The sequence below is a fragment of the Tachyglossus aculeatus genome, chromosome 5 (assembly GCF_015852505.1).
Source record: "Tachyglossus aculeatus isolate mTacAcu1 chromosome 5, mTacAcu1.pri, whole genome shotgun sequence".
Lineage (NCBI taxonomy): Eukaryota > Metazoa > Chordata > Mammalia > Monotremata > Tachyglossidae > Tachyglossus > Tachyglossus aculeatus.
In genome coordinates this window covers 35,591,764-35,616,430 of record NC_052070.1, presented here as the reverse complement: position 1 = coordinate 35,616,430, position 24,667 = coordinate 35,591,764, and the positions used below count along the sequence as shown (strand labels likewise).

Genomic DNA, 24,667 nt, shown 5'->3' with positions numbered 1-24,667 from the left:
CAAAGCCGTGGGGAAATTCCCGAGAGCGACAGGAGGGATCCGAACAGAGTCAGGCTCCGCCACGGCAAACGCGACGGCACAGGAAAAGACAATCCTCGTGCGTGCCCCGTTCGGAAAGGGTCACGGGGGAGCCTCCGCGGGCGTATCCACACACCCGGATCAGATCCGCCCGCAGCTGGCACGTCCTCTTCGGACGCGGAGGACGAAGGGCGGCTGAACAAAAACACGGGATTAGTGACCGTTGTGCCAGAGGTGATTCCTCCACTCTGTCCCGAGAAAGAGCGGAAGCGGCAGTACGGAGAGGAACGGGGGTAGTCGGGCGGGAGGGACAGGGCTGTGCCAATCAACGAGCTTCCACCCCATCCCTGGTATCCGGTGGGAATCAGTCACGGCCCCTCGCACCCCTCCACTGAACACTCTAAAGCGGTAGGAGGCAAATACAAGCCACGGGCCAGATATGCCCCAACGACGATTCAATCCGGGCCGGTCCCTGAGCCTTCCGCTTCCGTCCCCAGCGGCTCCTACCCTGCTCTGTTCAGGGGGTTAGGACTCTCTCGGCCCGCCGTGACCCCGAGCTCGGGGGCGGGTGGGGTTTCGAACCGTCCACGGCCGGCTCGGAATCGGGAAGGATATCTCGGGGGTCAGAACCAGGGGCTGGCACCTCCGCAACCCCGCTCGTCCCCACTGGCCGGCTCCCAGCCCGTCGTTTATAAAAAAAAAAACGGTAAGTGGTCCACGGACCAGAGCAGTCGGCCATTCCCGGTCCCAGCCCGCTTCCCTCTTCCTTTCCCCGATCCGGGAAGCCGCTGGGGTGCCCTCCGTCGCCCACCTCTCCCCTCCGCCCGCCCCCCGGGGTCGTTTCCTGCTCCTCACCATCCTCCTCCTGTAGGATCTGGGGCAAATCCTCCACCACGGCGACCGCCTCCTCGCCGCTCAAGGGCCACTGCTCCCGGACGCAAGCCTGCAGCTTCCCGGGCAGGATGGTGAGGAACTGCTCGAGGACCAGCAGCTCCAGGATCTCGGCCTTGGTGTGCTTCTCGGGCCTCAGCCACTGACAGCAGAGCACGCGGAGCTGGCTCAGGGCCTCGTGGGGCCCCGCCAGCTCCCGGTAGCGCAGCTGTCGGAAGCGCAGGCGGGCGGCCTCCGGGCTAAGATCGTCCCACTCCCGGTCGGACTCCTGGTCCTCGGGGAGGCCCTCCATCAGGGCCCCGTGCCGGAGACCCCAAGCCGCAGCCTCTCCGAGGACGGCCGCCATGGCTCCGCGAAGGGATCGCCGGCAGATCCACGCAAGTCTGGGCTGGGAATTCCGGGAACGGCCCTTCCGCCTCTTCTCGCTGGGCACCGGGGCAACCTAGGGACGGACACAGACGTGACAGTGTAAACGGAACCGTGGCCTTCACTCCCTCCCCACGATGCCTCCCATCGCCATCAAACCTCGTTTTTTATTGTTGCTTTTTTAATCTAGTATGTCACGATGGGCCAGGAACTGTTTAAGGCGTTGGGGTAGTATAGGTTGGACACAGTCCCCATCCCACATGCGGCTCACAGTCTGAATCCCCATTTTACAGAGATGAGGGAACTGAGGCACAGAGAAGTGAAGTGACTGGCCCGGGGTCACACAGGAGGCGAGTGGCGGAGCCGAATTTGAAGCCGGCTCCTTCCTACTCCCAGGCCCGTGTTCCATCACCTAGGCCACGTTGCTTCTCGCTGTGGGCAGGGAGCGTGTCTACTCTCCCAAGCGCTTAGTTCAGTGCTCTGCACACAGTAAACGCTCAGTACATACCCCTAATTGACTGAGCGCCACTGGCAGTTTCTGGAGCACCAACTGTGGACACGAGGTGTTTGAGAATAATAATAACAATGATGATGGCATTTATTAAGCGCTTACTATGTGCAAAGCACTGTTCTAAGCGCTGGGGAGGTTACAAGGTGAGCAGATCATCCCACAGGGGGCTCACAGTCTAAATCCCCACGACGGACGCCTCCCAATGCCATTAAAGCTCGTTTTTTATTGTTTTACAGATGAGGGAACTGAGGCCCAGAGAAGTGAAGTGACTTGCCCAAAGTCACACAGCTGACAGTTGGCGGAGCCGGGATTTGAACCCATGACCCGACTCCAAAGCCCGGGCTCTTTCCACTGAGCCACGCTGCTTCTGCATGATAAAGGGAAAAAAAAGACACCAGCCCTGTCTTCGAGGAGCTTACGATCCAACGGAGGGGACAAAAAGAACCAAATTCACAATAGCCATCATATAAAGACAGGCATGGCCTAATGGAAAGAGCCCGGGCCTCTGAGTCCGATGACCTGGGTTCTCAGCCCAGCTCTGCCCCTTGCCTGCTGTGTGACCTCGGTCAAGTCACTTCACTTCTCTGGGCCTCAACTACCTCATCTGTAAAAATGGGGATTAAAGTCTCTTCTTTCTGAATTAGTCCAGCGCTTAGAACAGTGCTCCAGCGCTTAGAACAGTGCTCTGCACATAGTAAGCGCTTAACAAATGCCATCATTATTATTATTATTGCAGACCGGGAATCCCAAGTGGGACCAACTGTGTCCAACTTGATCCTCTTGTACCTATCCGAAGGCTCAGTTCAGAACTTTGCACAGAGAAAGCATTTAACAAGTACCATGAAAAACAGAGCGCTAACGGTAAAACAATTCACCGAGTGCTTACTATGGGCAGAGCGCTGTTCTAAGCGCTTGGGAAAGCCAGCCAGTCGAATTATCGAGCGCTTCCTGTGTGCAGAGCACTGTAATAAGCGCTGGGGAGACTACGACAATAAACAGACACATTCCCTGCCCTCAGCAAGCTTACGGTCTAGAGGGGGAGATGGACGTTAATAGAAATAAATACATTACAGATGTGTACGGGAGTGCTGTGGGGCTGGGAGGGGGGATGAATAGAGGGAAGAGTCAGACCGACGGAGAAGGGAGTGGAAGGAAAGGAAATGAGGGAAATGAGGGAAAGTCCCACATACCAGAGTGGGTAGACGTGATCCCTTGCCCACAAGGAGAAGTCTACAGACAAGTGAAGGATAAATCACGGAATACCTTTTGGAGGAGGTGAGAAAGGATGGGCCTTGGCAGATTGAAGCAGGGGAAAGGTGTGAGCAATGGATAATTGGCAGGAGCCAGGCGCGGTTGGGTGGTTTGTTTGGGAGGTGAGAGTCCAAACTGGGCCGTCCTTTGAAAAAGAGGAAGGAAAGAAATGACAGCCAATGGAGACCTTTGAAATTAATGGTTTCCCAGGCCCCAATCACATCTGTTGACATCAAATGATACTTATCTGGTCGCCTTTACTGTGGGGGGAAAAGAAAAATGAGGAAGGGTGGGTCCAAGATCTGGTTCCCAGGATGAGGATGAGATGGATGATGGTGGAATGAGCACAAAGCGTCGTAGGGAGTTAACTTCTAGCGGCAGCTCCTGAGGCAGACCAACCCTCGATTTCACCTATCTCACCGCCGACCTCTAGCCCACATCCTACCTCTGGCCTGGGATGCCCTCCCTCCTCAATCAATCAATCAATCAATCAATCGTATTTATTGAGCGCTTACTGTGTGCAGAGCACTGGACTAAGCGCTTGGGAAGTCCAAGTTGGCAACATATAGAGACAGTCCCAATCACAGTCTAAAAGGGGGATATCTGTCATATCTGACAGATAATTGCACTCCACCACTTCAAAGTCTCACTGAAGACACATCTCCTCCAAGAAGCTTTCCCCTCCCGCTCCTCAATCCCCGCTCCTCTTGGCCCCCTTCCCAACTTTCCCATCCTTCCCAGCAGTATCTCCAGAGGAGATCTCCTGCCTCCTCTCAAGTGCCACCCCCTCCACATGAGCATCGGACCCCATTCCTTCGCACCTTATAAAAACCCTCACCCTTCCTTAACTACCATCTTCAACCGCTCACTCTCCGATGGCTTCTTCCCCACTGCCTTCAAACATGCCCACAACTCCCCCATACTAAAAAAGCCCTCCCTTGACCCCACAGCCCCATCCAGTTATCGCCCCCATCTCCCTCCTACCCTTCCGCTCCAAATTCCTTGAGCAAGTCACCTACATTCACTGCCTCCAATTCCTCTTCTCCAACTCTTCTGTAGCCCCTCCAATCTGACTTCTGTCCCCTTCACTCCATTAAAACCACCCTCTCAAAGGTCACCAATGACCTCCTTCTTGCCAAAGCCAACGGCTCCTACTCCATCCTAATCCTCCTCAACCGCCTTCGACACTGTGGCCCACCCCCTTCTCCTCAACACGTTAATCCAACCTCGGCTTCACTGCCTCCGTCCTCTCCTGGTCCTCCTCTTATCTCTCCGGCCCTTCATTCTCAGTCTCCTTCGCGGGCTTCTCCTTCCCTTCCCACCTCCTAACTTTAGGGGTTCCTCAAGGGTCAGTTCTTGGTCCCCTTCTAGTCTCCATCTCCATTGGAGAACTCATTTGCTCCCACGGCTTCGACTATCATCCCTACGCGGATGACACCCAAGTCTACATGTCCGCCCCTGTTGTCCCTCCCTCCAGGCTCGCATCTCCTCCTGCCTTCAGGACGTCTCCACCTGGATGTCCTCCCGCCACTTAAAACTCAACATGTCCAAGACTGAGCTCCTTATCGTCCGTCCTCTCCCAAACTTTCCCGTCACCGTAGACGGCACAACCATCCTTCCCGTCTCCTTGACCCTCATCCTTGACTCCGCTCTCTCATTCACCCCACACATCCAATCCGTCACCAAATCCCGTCGGTCCCCCCTTCACGACGTCGCCAAGATCCGCCCTTTCCTCTCCATCCAAACCACTACCAACTGGATTACTGTACCAGACTCCTTTCTGACCTCCCAACCTCCCGCCTCTCCCCACTTCAGTCCATCCTTTACTCCGCTGCCGGGATTATCTTTCTACAGAAACGTTCAGGGAACGTCCCTTCTCCTCAAAAATCTTCAGCGGTTGCCTATCAACCACCATATCAAACAAAAACTCCTCACTATATTGCTTTAAAGCTCTCCATCACCTTGCCCCTTCTTACTCACCTCCCTTCTCTCCTACATCCCGCACACTTGGCTCCTCCGGTGCTAACCTTCTCCCCGTGCCTCGAACTCGCCGCCGGCCCCCGGCCCACGTCCTGCCTCTGTCCCGGAATTCCCTCCCTCCTCAAATCTTCCCGACCATCCCACTTCCCCCCTTCAAAGCCCTACTGAAGGCGCACTTCCTCCAGGAAGCCTTCCCAGACTAAGCCCCCTTTTCCTCAGCTCCTTCCTTTCAGAGGTGAATTGTGTGCACAGCACTGTATTAAGCGTTTGGGAGGGCCCAAGGCGACAATAAACAGGGACATTCCCTGTCCGCAATGAGCTTACAGTCTATTTATTTATTTATTTTACTTGTATGTACCTATTCTATTTTATTTTGCTAGCATGTTTGTTTTTGTACGTATTTATCACTCTATTTATTTTACTTGTACATATTTATTCTATTTTATTTATTTATTTTATTAGGTTTATATGTTTGGTTTTGTTCTCTGTCTCCCCCTTTTAGACTGTGAGCCCACTGTTGGGTAGGGACCGTCTCTAGATGTTGCCAGCTTGGACTTCCCAAGCGCTTAGTACAGTGCTCTGCACACAGGAAGCGCTCAATAAATACGATTGATTGATTGATTGATTAGAAGGGAGGAGAAAGACGCCAATACAAGTAATTAACATAAAATGGACTCTCCCAAGCGCTTAGTACAGTGCTCTGCACACGGGAAGCGCTCCATAAACCCCATGAATCCATTGTGGGCAGGAATGTGCCTGTCATATTGTTATACTGTAATAATAACAATAATAATGGCATTTATTAAGCGCTTACTATGTGCAAAGCGCTGTTCTAAGCGCTGGGGAGGTTACAAAGTGATCAGGTACTCTCCCAAGCGCTTAGCACAGTGCTCTGCACATCGGAAGCGCTCCATACACCCCATGAGCCCGTTGAGGACAGGAACGTGTCTGTCATATTGTTATACTGTAATAATAATAATAATGAGGCATTTATTAAGCACTTACTATGTGCAAAGCGCTGCTCTAAGCGCTGGGGAGGTTACAGAGTGATCAGGTGCTCTCCCAAGCGCTTAGCACAGTGCTCTGCACATCGGAAGCGCTCCATACACCCCATGAGCCCGTTGGGGGCAGGAATGTGTCTGCTATAGCGCACTCTCCCAAGCGCTTAGCACAGTGCTCTGCACACGGGAAGCGCTCCATAAACCCCATGAGCCCGTTGAGGGCAGGAATGTGCCTGTCATATTGTCATACTGTAATAATAACAATAATAATGAGGCATTTATTAAGCGCTTACTATGTGCAAAGCGCTGTTCTAAGCGCTGGGGAGGTTACAGAGTGATCAGGTGCTCTCCCAAGCGCTTAGCACAGTGCTCTGCACATCGGAAGCGCTCCATACACCCCATGAGCCCGTTGAGGGCAGGAATGTGTCTGTCATATTGTTATACTGTAATAACAACAATAATAATAATGAGGCATTTATTAAGTGCTTACTATGTGCAAAGCGCTGTTCTAAGCGCTGGGGAGGTTACAAAGTGATCAGGTGCTCTCCCAAGCGCTTAGCACAGTGCTCTGCACATCGGAAGCGCTCCATACACCCCATGAGCCCGTTGGGGGCAGGAATGTGTCTGCTATAGCGCACTCTCCCAAGCGCTTAGCACAGTGCTCTGCACACGGGAAGCGCTCCATAAACCCCATGAGCCCGTTGAGGGCAGGAATGTGCCTGTCATATTGTCATACTGTAATAATAATAATAATAATGAGGCATTTATTAAGCGCTTACTATGTGCAAAGCGCTGCTCTAAGCGCTGGGGAGGTTACAAAGTGATCAGGGGCTCTCCCAAGCGCTTAGCACAGTGCTGTGCACATCGGAAGCGCTCCATACCCCCCAGGAGCTATAGTGGACTCTCCCAAGGGCTTAGCACAGCGCTCTGCTCACCGCAAGTGCTCCACAAACCCCAGGGAGCCCATATTGTGGGCAGGGATGTGTCTGCTACACTGTCCCCTCCGGAGCGCTTAGCACAGTGCTCTGCACACTGGAAGCGCTCCACAAACCCCGGGAGCTCCAGTGGACTCTCCCAAGCGCTTAGCACAGCGCTCTGCACACAAACCCCAGGCGCTATAGTGGACTCTCCCGAGCGCTTAGCACAGTGCTCTGCACACCAGGGAAGCGCTCCACAAACCCCAGGAGCTCTAGTGGACTCTCCCCAGCGCTTAGCACAGCACTCTGCACACCGGAAGCGCTCCACAAACCCCGGGAGCTAGAGTAGACTCTCCCAAGCGCTTAGCACAGCGCTCTGCACACAAACCCCAGGAGCTCTAGTGGACTGTCCCAAGCGCTCTGCACACCGGGGAAGCGCTCCACAATCCCCCTGAGCTCGAGTGGACTCTCCCAAGCGCTTAGCACAGCGCTCTGCACAGCAGGGAAGCGCTCCACACACCCCAGGAGCTGTAGTGGACTCTCCCAAGCGCTCAGCACAGCGCTCTGCACACCGGGGAAGCGCTCCACAAACCTCAGGAGCTCCCTTGTCCTCTCCCAAGCGCTTAGCACAGCGCTGTGCACACCGGAAGCGCTCCACACACCCCAGGAGCTGTAGTGGACTCTCCCAAGCGCTCAGCACAGCGCTCTGCACACCAGGGAAGCGCTCCACAAACCCCAGGAGCTAGAGTGGACTCTCCCGAGCGCTTAGCACAGCAGGGAAGCGCTCCACAAACCCCATGAGCTCCCTTGTCCTCTCCCAAGCGCTTAGCACAGTGCTGTGCACACCGGAAGCGCTCCACAAACCCCAGGAGCTGTAGTGGACTCTCCCCAGCGCTCAGCACAGCGCTCTGCACACCAGGGAAGCGCTCCACACACCCCATAAGCTCTAGTGGACTCTCCCAAGCGCTTAGCACAGCAGGGAAGCGCTCCACAAACCCCAGGAGCTACCCTGTCCTCTCCCAAGCGCTTAGCACAGTGCTGTGCACACCGGAAACACTCCACAAACCCCAGGAGCTAGAGTGGACTCTCCCAAGCGCTTAGCACAGCGCTCTGCACACCAGGGAAGCGCTCCAATCAATCAATCAATCAATCGTATTTACTGAGCTATTATAGTGGACGGTCCCAAGCGCTTAGCACAGCGGTGTGCACGCCGTAAGCGCTCCACAAACCCCAGGAGCTGTAGTGGACTCTTCCAAGCGCTTAGCACAGCGCTCTGCACACCGGGGAAGCGCTCCACAAACCCCAGGAGCTGTAGTGGACTCTTCCAAGCGCTTAGCACAGCGCTCTGCACACCGGGGAAGCGCTCCACAAACCCCAGGAGCTGTAGTGGACTCTTCCAAGCGCTTAGCACAGCGCTCTGCACACCGGGGAAGCGCTCCACAAACCCCAGGAGCTCTAGTGGACTCTTCCAAGCGCTTAGCACAGTGCTATGCACACCGGGGAAGCGCTCCACAAACCCCAGGGGCTATAGTGGACTCTCCCGAGCGCTTAGCACAGCGCTCTGCACTCCAGGGAAGCGCTCCAATCAATCAATCGTATTTATTGAGCGCCTATAGTGGACTCTCCCAAGCGCTTAGCACAGCGCTCTGCACACCGGGGAAGTGCTCCACAAACCCAAGGAGCTATAGCGGACTCTCCCAAGCGCTTAGCACAGCGCTCTGCACACAAACCCCAGGAGCTGTAGTGGACTCTCCCAAGCGCTTAGCACAGCGCTCTGCACACCACGGAAGCGCTCCACACACCCCAGGAGCTGTAGTGGACTCTCCCAAGCGCTTAGCACAGCGCTCTGCACACCGGGGAAGCGCTCCACAAACCCCAGGAGCTCGAGTGGACTCTCCCAAGCGCTTAGCACAGCGCTCTGCACACAAACCCCAGGAGCTGGAGTGGACTCTCCCAGGCGCTTAGCACAATGCTCTGCACACAAACCCCAGGAGCTAGTGTGGACTCTCCCAAGCGCTTAGCACAGCGCTCTGCACACCGGGGAAGCGCTCCACAAACCCCAGGAGCTTCCTTGTCCTCTCCCAAGCGCTTAGCACAGCGCTCTGCACAGCAGGGAAGCGCTCCACAAACCCCATAAGCTCTAGTGGACTCTCCCAAGCGCTTAGCACAGCAGGGAAGCGCTCCACAAACCCCACGAGGTCTAGTGGACTGTCCCAAGCGCTTAGCACAGCGCTGTGCACACCGGAAGCGCTCCACACACCCCGTGAGCTGTAGTGGACTCTCCCAAGCGCTTAGCACAGTGCTGTGCACACCGGAAGCGCTCCACACACCCCAGGAGCTCCCTTGTCCTCTCCCCAGCGCTTAGCACAGTGCTGTGCACACCGGAAGCGCTCCACACACCCCGGGAGCTGTAGTGGACTCTCCCCAGCGCTCAGCACAGCGCTCTGCACAGCAGGGAAGCGCTCCACACACCCCAGGAGCTGTAGTGGACTCTCCCAAGCGCTTAGCACAGCACTCTGCACACAAACCCCAGGAGCTGTAGTGGACTCTCCCCAGCGCTCAGCACAGCGCTCTGCACAGCAGGGAAGCGCTCCACACACCCCAGGAGCTCCCTTGTCCTCTCCCCAGCGCTTAGCACAGTGCTGTGCACACCGGAAACACTCCACAAACCCCAGGAGCTGTAGTGGACTCTCCCAAGCGCTTAGCACAGCGCTCTGCACACCAGGGAAGCGCTCCACAAACCCCAGGAGCTGTAGTGGACTCTCCCAAGCGCTTAGCACAGTGCTGTGCACACCGGAAGCGCTCCACACACCCCAGGAGCTGTAGTGGACTCTCCCCAGCGCTCAGCACAGCGCTCTGCACAGCAGGGAAGCGCTCCACAAACCCCAGGAGCTACACTGTCCTCTCCCAAGCGCTTAGCACAGTGCTGTGCACACCGAAAGCGCTTCACAAACCCCAGGAGCTGTAGTGGACTCTCCCCAGCGCTTAGCACAGCGCTCTGCACACTAGGGAAGCGCTCCACAAACCCCAGGAGCTACACTGTCCTCTCCCAAGCACTTAGCACAGTGCTCTGCACACCAGGGAAGCGCTCCACACACCCCAGGAGCTCCCCTGTCCTCTCCCAAGCGCTCAGCACAGTGCTGTGCACACCGGAAGCGCTCCACACACCCCAGGAGCTGTAGTGGACTCTCCCCAGCGCTTAGCACAGCACTCTGCACAGCAGGGAAGCGCTCCACACACCCCAGGAGCTCCCTTGTCCTCTCCCCAACGCTCAGCACAGTGCTGTGCACACCGGAAGCGCTCCACACACCCCAGGAGCTATAGTGGACTCTCCCAAGCGCTTAGCACAGCGCTCTGCACAGCAGGGAAGCGCTCCACACACCCCAGGAGCTGTAGTGGACTCTCCCAAGCGCTTAGCACAGCGCTCTGCACACAAACCCCAGGGGCTGTAGTGGACTCTCCCCAGCGCTCAGCACAGCGCTCTGCACAGCAGGGAAGCGCTCCACACACCCCAGGAGCTCCCTTGTCCTCTCCCCAGCGCTTAGCACAGCGCTGTGCACACCAGGGAAGCGCTCCACACACCCCAGGAGCTATAGTGGACTCTCCCAAGCGCTTAGCACAGCGCTCTGCACAGCAGGGAAGCGCTCCACACACCCCAGGAGCTGTAGTGGACTCTCCCAAGCGCTCAGCACAGCGCTCTGCACAGCAGGGAAGCGCTCCACACACCCCAGGAGCTGTAATGGACTCTCCCCAGCGCTTAGCACAGCGCTCTGCACAGCAGGGAAGCGCTCCACACACCCCAGGAGCTGTAGTGGACTCTCCCAAGCGCTTAGCACAGCGCTCTGCACACAAACCCCAGGGGCTGTAGTGGACTCTCCCCAGCGCTCAGCACAGCGCTCTGCACAGCAGGGAAGCGCTCCACACACCCCAGGAGTTCCCTTGTCCTCTCCCCAGCGCTTAGCACAGCGCTCTGCACAGCAGGGAAGCGCTCCACACACCCCAGGAGCTGTAGTGGACTCTCCCAAGCGCTTAGCACAGCGCTCTGCACACAAACCCCAGGGGCTGTAGTGGACTCTCCCCAGCGCTCAGCACAGCGCTCTGCACAGCAGGGAAGCGCTCCACAAACCCCAGGAGCTACACTGTCCTCTCCCAAGCGCTTAGCACAGTGCTGTGCACACCGAAAGCGCTTCACAAACCCCAGGAGCTGTAGTGGACTCTCCCCAGCGCTTAGCACAGCGCTCTGCACACTAGGGAAGCGCTCCACAAACCCCAGGAGCTACACTGTCGTCTCCCAAGCGCTTAGCACAGTGCTCTGCACACCAGGGAAGCGCTCCACACACCCCAGGAGCTCCCCTGTCCTCTCCCAAGCGCTTAGCACAGTGCTGTGCACACCGGAAGCGCTCCACACACCCCAGGAGCTGTAGTGGACTCTCCCCAGCGCTTAGCACAGCACTCTGCACAGCAGGGAAGCGCTCCACACACCCCAGGAGCTCCCTTGTCCTCTCCCCAACGCTCAGCACAGTGCTGTGCACACCGGAAGCGCTCCACACACCCCAGGAGCTATAGTGGACTCTCCCAAGCGCTTAGCACAGCGCTCTGCACAGCAGGGAAGCGCTCCACACACCCCAGGAGCTGTAGTGGACCCTCCCAAGCGCTTAGCACAGCGCTCTGCACACACACCCCAGGGGCTGTAGTGGACTCTCCCCAGCGCTCAGCACAGCGCTCTGCACAGCAGGGAAGCGCTCCACACACCCCAGGAGCTCCCTTGTCCTCTCCCCAGCGCTTAGCACAGTGCTGTGCACACCGGAAACACTCCACAAACCCCAGGAGCTGTAGTGGACTCTCCCAAGCGCTTAGCACAGCGCTCTGCACACCAAGGAAGCGCTCCACAAACCCCAGGAGCTGTAGTGGACTCTCCCAAGCGCTTAGCACAGTGCTGTGCACACCGGAAGCGCTCCACACACCCCAGGAGCTGTAGTGGACTCTCCCCAGCGCTCAGCACAGCGCTCTGCACAGCAGGGAAGCGCTCCACACACCCCAGGAGCTCCCTTGTCCTCTCCCCAGCGCTTAGCACAGCGCTGTGCACACCGGAAGCGCTCCACAAACCCCAGGAGCTGTAGTGGACTCTCCCAAGCGCTTAGCACAGCGCTCTGCACACAAACCCCAGGGGCTGTAGTGGACTCTCCCCAGCGCTCAGCACAGCGCTCTGCACAGCAGGGAAGCGCTCCACACACCCCAGGAGCTCCCTTGTCCTCTCCCCAGCGCTTAGCACAGCGCTGTGCACACCGGAAGCGCTCCACACACCCCAGGAGCTGTAGTGGCCTCTCCCGAGCGCTTAGCACAGCGCTCTGCACACCGGAAGTGCTCCAGAAACACGACTGGAGGGATGGAGAGGATGGATGGAGGGATGGAGGGATGATTGATTGATGGGTCGTGGAGGGGGGGGAGGGGGGTGGGTAAGGACCACTCCCGCCCCTCCCCCCTCCCCCTCCGCGCGCACGCGCACAGCGCCTCGCGCAGCGCTCCGCGCAGCAGCTTAGCGCACTCACCGCAGGCGCCGCTCCTCCCGGAGACCGGACCAGCCCCGCCCCGAGGAAGAGCCCGCCCCTCCCCGCGCCCATTGGGCCGCGGCCGCGCGGGCGGGAGAGCCCCTCTCTCCCATTGGCCGCGGGGCCCGTCCGTCAGGCGGGGGGCGCCGCCGGGCGGCCAATCGGGTCCCGGTGACGTCAGGCGGAGGGCCGCCGCGGGGACTTCCGGCCCGGGGGACCCCGCTGCGCCCTCTAGCGGACCCCGCCGGCTTTTCCTGGGGGTTTTAACGGTATTAAGCGCTTACCGTTATCAATCAATCAATCGTATTTATTGAGCGCCTACTGTGTGCAGAGCACTGGACTAAGCGCTTGGGAAGTCCAAGTTGGCAACATAGAGAGACAGTCCCTACCCAACAGTGGGCTCACAGTCTAAAAGAGGGAGACAGAGAACAAAACCAAACATATTGTATTTATTGAGCGCTTACTGTTATCAATCAATCAATCGTATTTATTGAGCGCTTACTGTGTGCAGAGCACTGGACTAAGCGCTTGGGAAGTACAAGTTGGCAACATCTAGAGACAGTCCCTACCCAACAGTGGGCTCACAGTCTAAAAGAGGGAGACAGAGAACAAAACCAAACATATTGTATTTATTGAGCGCTTACTGTGTGCAGAGCACTGGACTAAGCGCTTGGGAAAGTCCAAGTTGGCAACATCTAGAGGCAGTCCCTACCCAACAGTGGGCTCACAGTCTAAAAGAGGGAGACGGAGAACAAAACCAAACATATTATATTTATTGAGCGCTTACTGTGTGCAGAGCACTGGACTAAGCGCTTGGGAAGTCCAAGTTGGCAACATACAGAGACAGTCCCTACCCAACAGTGGGCTCACAGTCTAAAAGGGGGAGACAGAGAACAAATCCAAACATATCGTATTCATTGAGCGCTTACTGTGTGCAGAGCACTGGACTAAGCGCTTGGGAAGTCCAAGTTGGCAACATATACAGACGGTCCCTACCCAACAGTGGGCTCACAGTCTAAAAGGGGGGAGACAGAGAACAAAACCAAACATACTAACAAAATAAAATGAATAGAATAGATAGGTACAAGTAAAATAAATGAATAAATAGAGTAATAAATCTGTACAAACATATATACATCTATACAGGTGCTGTGGGGAAGGGAAGGAGGTAAGATGGGGCGATGGAGAGGGGGACGAGGGGGAGAGGAAGGAAGCTTTATATGTTTATATAAACATATGTTTATATGTATATATGTTTGTGCATATTTGTTACTCTATTTATTTTACTTGTTTATTTTACTCGTACATATCTATTCTATTTATTTTATTTTGTTAGTACGTTTGGTTTTGTTCTCTGTCTCCCCCTTTTAGACTGTGAGCCCACTGTTGGGTAGGGACTGTCTCTAGATGTTGCCGACTTGGACTTCCCAAGTGCTTAGTCCAGTGCTCTGCACACAGTTAAGCGCTCGATAAATACGATTGATGATGATGATGAAGGGGTCCGTTAATAATAATAATGGACCCCGCCGGCTTTTTCTGGGTTTTTTAATGGTATTAAGCACTTACCGTTAATAATAATGATAATAATGATGATGGCATTTGTTAAGCGCTTACTATGTGCAGAGCGCTGCTCTATTGTTCATACATTCAACCGTATTTACTGAGCGCTTACTGTGTGCGGAGCACTGGACTAAACACTTGGGAAGTACAAGCTGGCAACATATAGAGATGGTCCCTACCCATCATTCGTTTATGCATTCATTCATTAATTCAATCGTATTTATTGAGCGCTTACTGTGTGCGGAGCACTGGACTAAGCGCTTGGGAAGTACAAGTTGGCAACATATAGAGATGGTCCCTACCCAACATTCATTTATTCATTCATTCAATCGTATTTACTGTGCACTTACTGTGTGCGGAGCACTGGACTAAACGCTTGGGAAGTACAAGTTGGCAACATATAGAGACGGTCCCTGCCCAACATTCATTTATTCATTCATTCATTCATTCATTTAATCGTATTTACTGAGCACTTACTGTGTGCAGAGCACTGGACTAAACGCTTGGGAAGTACAAGTTGGCAACATATAGAGATGGTCCCTACCCAACATTCATTTATTCATTCATTCATTCATTCATTCAATCAATCAATCAATCGTATTTATTGAGCGCTTACTGTGTGCAGAGCACTGGACTAAGCGCTTGGGAAGTACAAGCTGGCAACATATAGAGACAGTCCCTACCCAACAGTGGGCTCACAGTCTAGAAGGGGGAGATATTTATTGAGCACTTACTTTGTGCAGCGCACTGGACTAAACGCTTGGGAAGTGCAAGTTGGCACCATATAGAGATGGTCCCTACTCAACATTCATTTATTCATTCATTCATTCATTCATTCATTCAATCGTATTTACTGAGCGCTTACTGTGTGCAGAGCACTGTACTAAGCACTTGGGAAGTACAAGCTGGCAACATATAGAGACAGTCCCTACCCAACAGTGGGCTCACAGTCTAGAAGGGGGAGACAGACAACAAAACCAAACACATTAACAAAATAAAATAAATAGAATAGATAGGTACAAGTAAAATAAATAAATAAATAGAGTAATAAATATGTACAAACATATGTACATATATACAGATGCTCAGCATTCATTCAATCGTATTTATTGAGCGCTTACTGTATGCAGAGCACTGGACTAAGCGCTTGGGAAGTACAAGTTGGCAACATCCAGAGAAGGGGGAATCCGTGATCTGAAGACCGTGTCATCAAAGATAACACAGCATAGAGAAGAAAAACACAAATATTGTAATAGGAGGTGGAGGAAATTAGGGTGGGAATGAGCATTTCCAAGGCCACTAAGGGACATTTATTCATTCATTCAATCGTATTTATTGAGCGCTTACTGTGTGCGGAGCACTGGACTAAGCCCTTGGGAAGTACGAGTCGGCAACATCTAGAGATGGTCCCTACTCAACATTCATTTATTCATTCATTCATTCCATCGTATTTATTGAGCGCTTACTGTGTGCAGAGCACTGGACTAAGCACTTGAAAAGTACTAGTTGGCGACATTTAGAGACGGTCCCTACCCAACATCCATTTACTCATTCAATCATATTTATTGAGCGTTTACTGTGTGCGGAGCACTGGACTAAGCGCTTGGGAAGTATGAGTCGGCAACATATAGAGATGGTCCCTACCCAACATTCATTTATTCATTCATTCATTCAGTTGTATTTATTGAGCGCTTACTGTGTGCGGAGCACTGTACTAAGCGCTTGAAAAGGACAAGTTGGCAACATCTAGACACAGTCCTCACACAACATTCATTCATTCAATCGTATTTATTGAGTGCTTACTGTGTGCAGAGCACTGGACTAAGCGCTTGAAAAGTACAAGTTGGCAACATTTAGAGACAGTCCTTACACAACATTCATTCATTCAATCCTATTTATTGAGCGCTTACTGTGTGCAGAGCACTGGACTAAGAGCTTGGCAAGTACTTGTTGGCAACATATAGAGACGGTCCCTACCCAACATTCATTCATTCATTCATTCATTCATTCAATCGTATTTATTGAGCACTTACTGTGTGCAGAGCACTGGACTAAGCGCTGGGAAGTACAAGTTGGCAACATATGGAGACTGTCCCTACTCAACATTCATTCAATCGTATTTATTGAGCACTTACTGTGTGCAGAGCACTGTACTAAGCGCTTGGGAAGTACAAGTTGGCAACAGCTAGAGACGGTCCCTACCCAACATTCATTCATTCATTCATTCATTCATTCTATCGTATTTATTGAGCGCTTACTGTGTGCACAGCACTGTACTAAGCGCTTGGCAAGTACGAGTTGGCAACATATAGAGATGGTCCCTACCCAACATTCATTCAATCGTATTTATTGAGCGCTTACTGTGTGCAGAGCACTGTACTAAGCGCTAGGGAAGTACAAGTTGGCAACATATAGAGATGGTCCCTACCCAACATTCATTCATTCATTCATTCAATCGTATTTATTGAGCGCTGACTGTGTGCAGAGCACTGTCCTAAGCACTTGGAAAGTACAGTTGAGCATCAGAGACAATCCCTGCCCGCATTCCAATCCCGGCTCTGCCACTGGTCTGCTGTGTGACCTTGGGCAAGTCACTTCACTTCTCTGGGGCTCAGTTACTTCACCTGTACAATGGGGATTGAGACCGTGGGCCCCACGTGGGACAAAGACTGTGTCCAACTTGATGAAGCAGCGTGGTTCAGTGGAAAGAGCACGGGCTTGGGAGTCACGGGTCATGGGTTCGTATCCCGCCTCCCCCACATGTCTGCTGTGTGACCCTGGGCAAGTCACTTCACTTCTCTGTGCCTCAGTTCCCCCATCTGTAAAATGGGGATTAAGACTGTGAGCCCCACATGGGACAACCTCATCTCCTTGTATTCCCCCCAGTGCTTAGAATAGTTCTTTGCACGTAGTAAGCGCTTAACAAATACCAACATTATTATTATTATTTGCTTGTATCTGCCTCAGCGTTTAGTACAGTGCCTTTCACATAGTAAACACTTACCAAATACTATTATTATTATTATTATCATTACTTCTCCGGGTCTCAGTTCCCTCATCTGTAAAATGGGGATTGAGACTGTGAGGCCCCTAAGGGACATTTATTCATTCATTCAAGTGTATTTATTGAGCGCTTACTGTGTACAGAGCACTGCACCAATCAATCAATCAATCAATCGTATTTATTGAGCGCTTACTGTGTGCAGAGCACTGTACCAAGCACTTGGGAAGTACAAGTCGACAACATCTAGAGATGGTGCCTACCCACCAACGGGCTCACAGTCTAGAAGGGGGAGACAGACAACAAAACAAAACATGTGGACAGGTGTCAAGTCGTCAGAACAAATAGAATTAAAGCTAAATGTGCATCATTAACAAAATAAATAGCATAGTCAATATGTACAAGTAAAATGGAGTAATAAATCTGTACAAGCATATATACAGGTGCTGTGGGGAGGGGAAGGAGGTAGGGCGGGGGGCATGGGGAGGAGGAAAGGAAAAAGGGGGCTCAATCTGGGAAGGCCTCCTGGAGGAGGTGAGCTGGAGAAGGAGAGAAGGGAGGTGAGGTAGGAGGGGGCGAGGGGATGGACACCCTTGAAGCCCAGGGTGAGGAGTATTTGTTTGATGCGGAGTCTTTTCGACCGTGAGCCCACTGTTGGGTAGGGTCTGTCTCTATATTTTGCCAACTTGGACTTCCCAAGCGCTTAGTACAGTGCTCTGCACACAGTAAGCGCTCAATAAATACGATTGATTGATTGATTGATTGATTGACGGGCAGCCACTGGAGATTTTTGAGGAGGGGAGTGACATGCCCAGAGCATAGACTGTGTCCAACCCAATTTCCTTGCATACACCAGAGCACTTTTAGTAGAGTGCCTGGCACATAGTAAGCGCTTAACAAACAGCACAATTATTCTCACAATCATTATTATTATCATCAATCGTATTTATTGAGCGCTTACTGTGTGCAGAGCACTGTACTAAGCGCTTGGTATTATTACCCACAAGGATCTCATAGTCTAGAGGGGGAGGCATTAATGTAAATAAATCATGGATATGTACACAAGTGCTGTGGGGCTGAGGGGACTGGGTGAATAGAGAAGCAGCGTGGCTCAGTGGAAAGAGCCCGGGCTTTGGAGTCAGAGGTCATGGGTTCAAATCCCGGCTCCGCCGACTGTCAGCTGGGTGACTTTGGGCAAGTCACTTCACTTCTCTGGGCCTCTGTTACCTCATCTGGAAAATGGGGATGAAGACTGTGAGCCCCCCGTGGGACAACCTGTACCCTGTAACCTCCGCAGCACTTAGAACAGTGCTTGGGGAAGCAGTGTGGCTCAGTGGAAAGAGCCCGGGCTTTGGAGTCAGAGGTCATGGGTTCAAATCCCGGCTCCGCCAACTGTCAGCTGTGTGACTTTGGGCAAGTCACTTCACTTCTCTGGGCCTCAGTTCCCCCATCTGTAAAATGGGGATGAAGACTGTGAGCCCCCCATGGGACAACCTGATCACCTTGTAACCTCCCCAGTGCTTAGAACAGTGCTTGGGGAAGCAGCGTGGCTCAGTGGAAAGAGCCCAGGCTTTGGAGTCAGAGGTCAGGGGTTCAAATCCTGGCTCTGTCAGCTGTGTGACTTTGGGCAAGTCACTTCACTTCTCTGGGCCTCAGTTTCCTCATCTGTAAAATGGGGATGAAGACTGTGAGCCCCCCGTGGGACAACCTGATCACCTTGTAACCTCCCCAGAGCTTAGAACAGTGCTTTAGAACAGTGCTTTGCACATAGTAAGCGCTTAAAAAATACCGTCATTTTATTATTATTATTATTTATAGCCCCATCTGCTCCAAACTTCAAACCAAGACCAGTCGCTCAGATTTTGCCAAGAGCAGTCACTCTGTTTGTACGGAGAGAAATGAAGACAGAAAGAAAAGATTTGCTTGCGGTCAACTAACGAACTAAGGACCGGCAACCCCATCTAGGACAATCCTGTTTTGGTTTTAGGAGAGGAATAAGGAAGCAGCGTGGCTCAGTGGAAAGAGCCCGGGCTTTGGAGTCGGTGGTCACGGGTTCAAATCCTGCCTCCACCGATTGTCAGCTGTGTGACTTCGGGCAAGTCACAGTTATCTCATCTGTAAAATGGGGATGAAGACTGTGAGCCCCCCGTGGGACAACCTGATCACCTTGTAACCTCCCCAGCGCTTAGAACAGTGCTTTGCACATAGTATGTGCTTAATAAATGCCATTATTGTTATTATTATTTAACTTCTCTGTGTCTCAGTTACCTCATCTGTAAAATGGAGATGAAGACTGTGAACGCCCCGTGGGACAACCTGATCACCTTGCAACCTCCCCAGCGCTTAGAACAGTGCTTTGCACATAGTAAGCACTTAATAAATACCATTATTATTATTATTATTACTTAACTTCTCTGTGTCTCAGTTCCCTCATCTGTAAAATGTGGATGAAGACTGTGAACGCCCCGTGGGACATCCTGATCACCTTGTAACCTCCCCTTTGCACATAGTAAGCGCTTAATAAATACCATTATTATTATTACTTAACTTCTCTGTGTCTCAGTTCCCTCTTCTGTAAAATGGGGATGAAGACTGTGAACGCCCCGTGGGACACCCTGATCACCTTGTAACCTCCCCAGCGCTTAGAACAGTGCTTTGCACATAGTAAGCGCTTCATAAAGACCATTATTATTATTATTATTACTTAACTTCTCTGTGTCTCAGTTCCCTCATCTGTAAAATGGGGATGAAGACTGTGAACGCCCCGTGGGACAACCTGATCCCCTTGTCACCTCCCCAGCGCTTACATATTTATTGCTCTATTTATTTTACATGTACCTATCTATTCTATTTATTTTATTTTGTTAATATGTTTGGTTTTGTTCTCCGTCTCCCCCTTCTAGACTGTGAGCCCACTGTTGGGTAGGGACCGTCTCTAGATGTTGCCAACTTGGACTTCCCCAGCGCTTAGTCCAGTGCTCTGCACACAGTAAGCGCTCAATAAGTACGATTGATTGATTGATTGCTTTGCACATAGTAAGCGCTTAATAAATGCCATCATTATTATTATTATTAAAGCAGGGTGATATGAAAGGGAGTGAGAGAAGAGGAAAGGAGGGCTTAGTCAGGGAAGGCCTCTTGGAGGAGATAATAATAATATGGGCTGGTGGATCGAGCACTGGCCCGGGCATCAGAAGGACCCGGGTTCTAATCCCGGCTCTGCCACTTGTCTGCTGTGTGACCTCGGGCGAGTCAATTTCTCTGTGCCTCAGTTCCCCCATCTGTCAAATGGGGATGAAGACGGTGAGCTCCACGTGGAAGCTGGACTGCTGTTGTATGGCAAGATGGATGAGATGGCGGGACGGTGAGAAGGTTGGGCATCAGGGGAGCGAAGTGAGCATCATCAATTATTCATTCAATCGTATTTATTAAGCGCTTACTGTGTGCAGAGCACTGTGCTAAGCGCTTGGGAAGTACCAATCCATGGTCTTTATAAAGCACTTACTGTGTACAGAGGAGGGAAGCAGCATGGCTTAGTGGCAAGAGCTTGGGTCATGGGTTTGAATTCCGGCTCCGCCGCTTATCAGCTGTGTGACTTTAGGCTCTACCAATTGTCAGCTGTGTGACTTTGGGCAAGTCACTTCACTTCTCTGGGCCTCAGTTACCTCATCTGTAAAATGGGGATTAAGACTGTGGGACAACCTAATCACCTTGTAACCTCCCCAGCTCTTAGAACAGTGCTTTGCACACAGTAAGCGCTTAATAAATGCCATTATTATTTAGAGAAGCAGCGTGGCTCAGTGGAAAGAGCAGGGGCTTGGGAGTCAGAGGTCATGGGTTCAAATCCCGGCTCTGCTGCTTGTCAGCTGTGTGACTTTGGGCAAGTCATTTAACTTCTCTGGGACTCAGTGACCTCATCTGTAAAATGGGGATTGATTGTGAGCCCCACATGGGACAGCCTGATGACCGTGTATCCTCCCCAGTGCTTAGAACAGTGCTTTGCACATAGTAAGCGCTTAACAAATACCAAAATTATTATTATTATTATCTGTAAAATGGGGATTAAGACTGTGAGCCCCACATGGGACAACCTGATCACCTTGTATCCCCCCCCAGCACTTAGAACAGTGCTTTGCATGTAGTAAGCGCTTAACAAATACCAAAATTATTATTATTATTATCTGTAAAATGGGGATTAAGACTGTGAGCCCCCCATGGGACAACCTGATCACCTTGTATCCCCCCACCAGCCCTTAGAACAGTGCTTTGCACATAGTAAGCGCTTAACAAATGCCAAAATTATTATTACTATTATCTGTAAAATGGGGATTAAGACTGTGAGCCCCACATGGGACAACCTGATCACCTTGTATCCCCCCACCAGCCCTTAGAACAGTGCTTTGCACATAGTAAGCGCTTAACAAATACCAAAATTATTATTATTATTATCTGTAAAATGGGGATGAAGACTGTGAGCCCCACATGGGACAACCTGATCACCTTGTATTCCCCCCCAGCACTTAGAACAGTGCTTTGCACGTAGTAAGCGCTTAACATATACCAAAATTACTATTATTCTTATCTGTAAAATGGGGATTAAGACTGTGAGCCCCACATGGGACAACCTGATCACCTTGTATCCCCCCCAGCGCTTAGAACAGTGCTTTGCACATACTGCCCAGTTCATTCATTCATTCCATTGTATTTATTGAGCACTTACTGTGTGCAGAGCACTGTACTAAGCGCTTGGGAAGTACAAGTCAGCAACATATAGAGACGGTCCCTACCCACCAGCGGGCTCACAGGCCCTTTTGCCACTGAAGTCACCCATCAGCCAACCAGCAGAACGTCCATCTCCTGGAGAATGGAGATTCACAGGCGAGGGACTTCGGATAACATCAAATAATAATAATAATAACATTTATTAAGCGCTTACTATGTGCAAAGCACTGTTCTAAGCGCTGTGGGGGGATACAAGGTGAGCAGGTTGTCCCACGGGGGGCTCACAGTCTTCATCCCCACTTTCCAGATGAGGCAACTGAGGCCCAGAGAAGTGAAGTGACTTGCCCACAGCCACCCACCTGACAGGTGGCGGAGCCGGGATTTGAACCCATGACCTCTGGCTCCAAAGCCCGGGCTCTTTCCATTGAGCCACGCTGCTTCCCCATCAAAGTGTCAGCTTTATTATTGCTAGGAGAGAGAATTAATAATAATTAATAATTAATGAGAGAGCACGAGCCTGCGAGTCAGGAGGAGTTGGGTTCTAATCCCGGCTCTGCCTCCTGCCAGTTTGTGACCTTGGGCAAGTCACTTCACTTCTCCGGGCTTCAGTTTCCTCAACTGTAAAATGGGAATTAAATACCTGTCTTCTCTCCTACTTTTGGACTGTGAGCCCCACGTGGGACAGGGACTAATTAACTTGTACCTATCCCAGCACTTAGAACAGTGTTTGACACAGGGTAAGCACTTAATAAATGCCACCAAAAAAAAGAAAATGAGACAAAACAGGTCATAGAGAATATAAAAAATGGAACCGAGTTGGGTGATAAAAGAATGAAAAAGAAGGGAATGAAATCTTCCACATTTTCCAAATAGTTTGAATAATACCAATAATAATTGTGGTATTTGTTTGGGAAGCAGTGTGGCTTAGTGGAAAGAGCCCGGGCTTGGGAGTCAGAGGTCATGGGTTCTAATCCTGGCTCCGCCGCTTGTCAGCTGGGTGACTTTGGGCAAGTCACTTCACTTCTCTGGGCCTCAGTTCCCTCATCTGTAAAACGGGGATGAAGACTGTGAGCCCCTCATGGGACAACCTGATTACCTTGTATCTCCCCCAGTGCTTAGAACAGTGCTTGGCACATAGAAAACTCTTAACAAATACCATCATTATTATTATTATTATTATGGCATTTGTTAAGCACTTACTATGTGCAAAGCACTGTTCTAGTCAGTGCTTAGAAGAGTGCATTGCACATAGTAAGTGCTTAACAAATGCTATTATTATTATTATTACAAGGTGATCAGGTTGTCCCACGTGGGGCTCACAGTCTTAAATCCCCGTTTTACAGATGAGGGAACTGAGGCTCAGAGAAGTTAAGTGACGAGCCCAAGGTCACACAGCAGACATGTGGTGGAGCTGGGATTTGAACCCATGACCTCTGACTCCAAAGCCCATGCTCTTTCCACTGAGCCACGCTGCTTCTCTATTATTATTAAGTATTTACTATGTGCCAGGCATTGCACTAAGCTCAAGCAACTCGGGTTGGACACAATTTCTGTCCCTCATGGGGTTCCCAGTCTCGATCCCAACCCTGCCACTCGCCTGGTGTGTGACCTCGGGCAAGTCATTTCTCCGGGCCTCAGCTTCCTCATCCATAAATTGGGGATTCCCTCTCCCCATCCCCCCCCGCCTTACCTCCTTCCCCTCCCCACAGCACCTGTATATATGTATATATGTTTGTACGTATTTATTACTCTATTTATTTTATTTGTACATATTTCTTCTATTTATTTTATTTTGTTAATATGTTTTGTTTTGTTATCTGTCTCCCCCTTCTAGACTGTGAGCCCGCTGTTGGGTAGGGACCGTCTCTATATGTTGCCAACTTGTACTTCCCAAGTGCTTTGTACAGTGTTCTGCACTTAGTAAGCGCTCAATAAATACAGGTGAATGAATGAATGAATGATCCCCGTTTCACAGGAGAGGTAACTGAGGCTAACTGAGGCGCAGAGAAGTGAAGTGATTTGACCAAGAATTGAAATAGAAGGGGTCTCTACTACAACTTTCCTTACCCCACCTCCTCCAGATCCCCTAAATTAGCAGGGGCTATGCCCTCTCCATGCTGAACTGGTGTGTTGCTGATCACCGGAATACATATTGATACACGCAGCTCGCGTTAGGCAGGGAACGTATCTACCAACTCCGTTAAACCGTCCTCTCCCAAGGGTTAAGTACAGGGCTCTTCCTCCTTTATTCATCCCCGCTCCCAGCCCCAGAGCACTTATGGACATATCTGTCATTTACTTATTTATATTAATGTCTGTCCCCCCTCAAGACCGTAAGCTCGCTGTGGGCAGGGAACGTGTCTGTTTATTGTTGCGTTGTATTCTCCCAAGTGCTTAGTGCAGTGTTGTCAATAAATACGCTCTCACAATATTGTGCTCACAATAAGCACTCAATAAATATAGTTGATTGATCGATTGATTGAAGGCCGTCGGATGCTGCCCCAGACCAAATCAGTTTCTCCCAGAGTTTCTAGGGGGACTTTTTCCACTCCTGAAAACCGAAAGACCAGTGTCTGTCTCCTTTATTGCTCTGAAATCTTTAGCAGAAGAGAGGGATGCTGGCTGAGGCGTGCTGATCTATTGAAATTTCTGCAGCCACACTCCTAAAACCTTGCTTTGGAATCTCGGGAATATATAAGTGGTTCTTCCAGCATTTGGTAATAATAATAATAATAATGATGGTACTTGTTAAGCGCTTACTATGTGCAAAGCCCTGTTCTAAGTGCTGGGGGGAATACAAGGTGATCAGGTTGTCCCACGGGGGGCTCACGGTCTTAATCCCCATTTTACAGATGAGGGAACTGGGGCACGGAGAAGTGAAGTGACTTGCCCAAAGTCAC

At 51.5% G+C, this 24,667-nt stretch overlaps 1 protein-coding gene across 1 annotated transcript in view; it reads right to left on the bottom strand.

The window, feature by feature from the left end:
• The window catches only part of LOC119928475 (zinc finger protein 436-like), a 50,315-nt gene extending 47,159 nt beyond the window's left edge, over positions 1-3,156 (bottom strand). The window contains exons 1-2 of the mRNA XM_038746782.1: positions 3,050-3,156; positions 874-1,351 (exon numbers count right to left, since the gene is read on the bottom strand). Of these exons, the coding sequence (XP_038602710.1) occupies positions 874-1,255 (382 nt within the window). The 5' untranslated portion in view covers positions 1,256-1,351; positions 3,050-3,156. The remainder of the gene's footprint in view (positions 1-873; positions 1,352-3,049) is intronic.
• Positions 3,157-24,667: the final 21,511 nt, after the last annotated feature.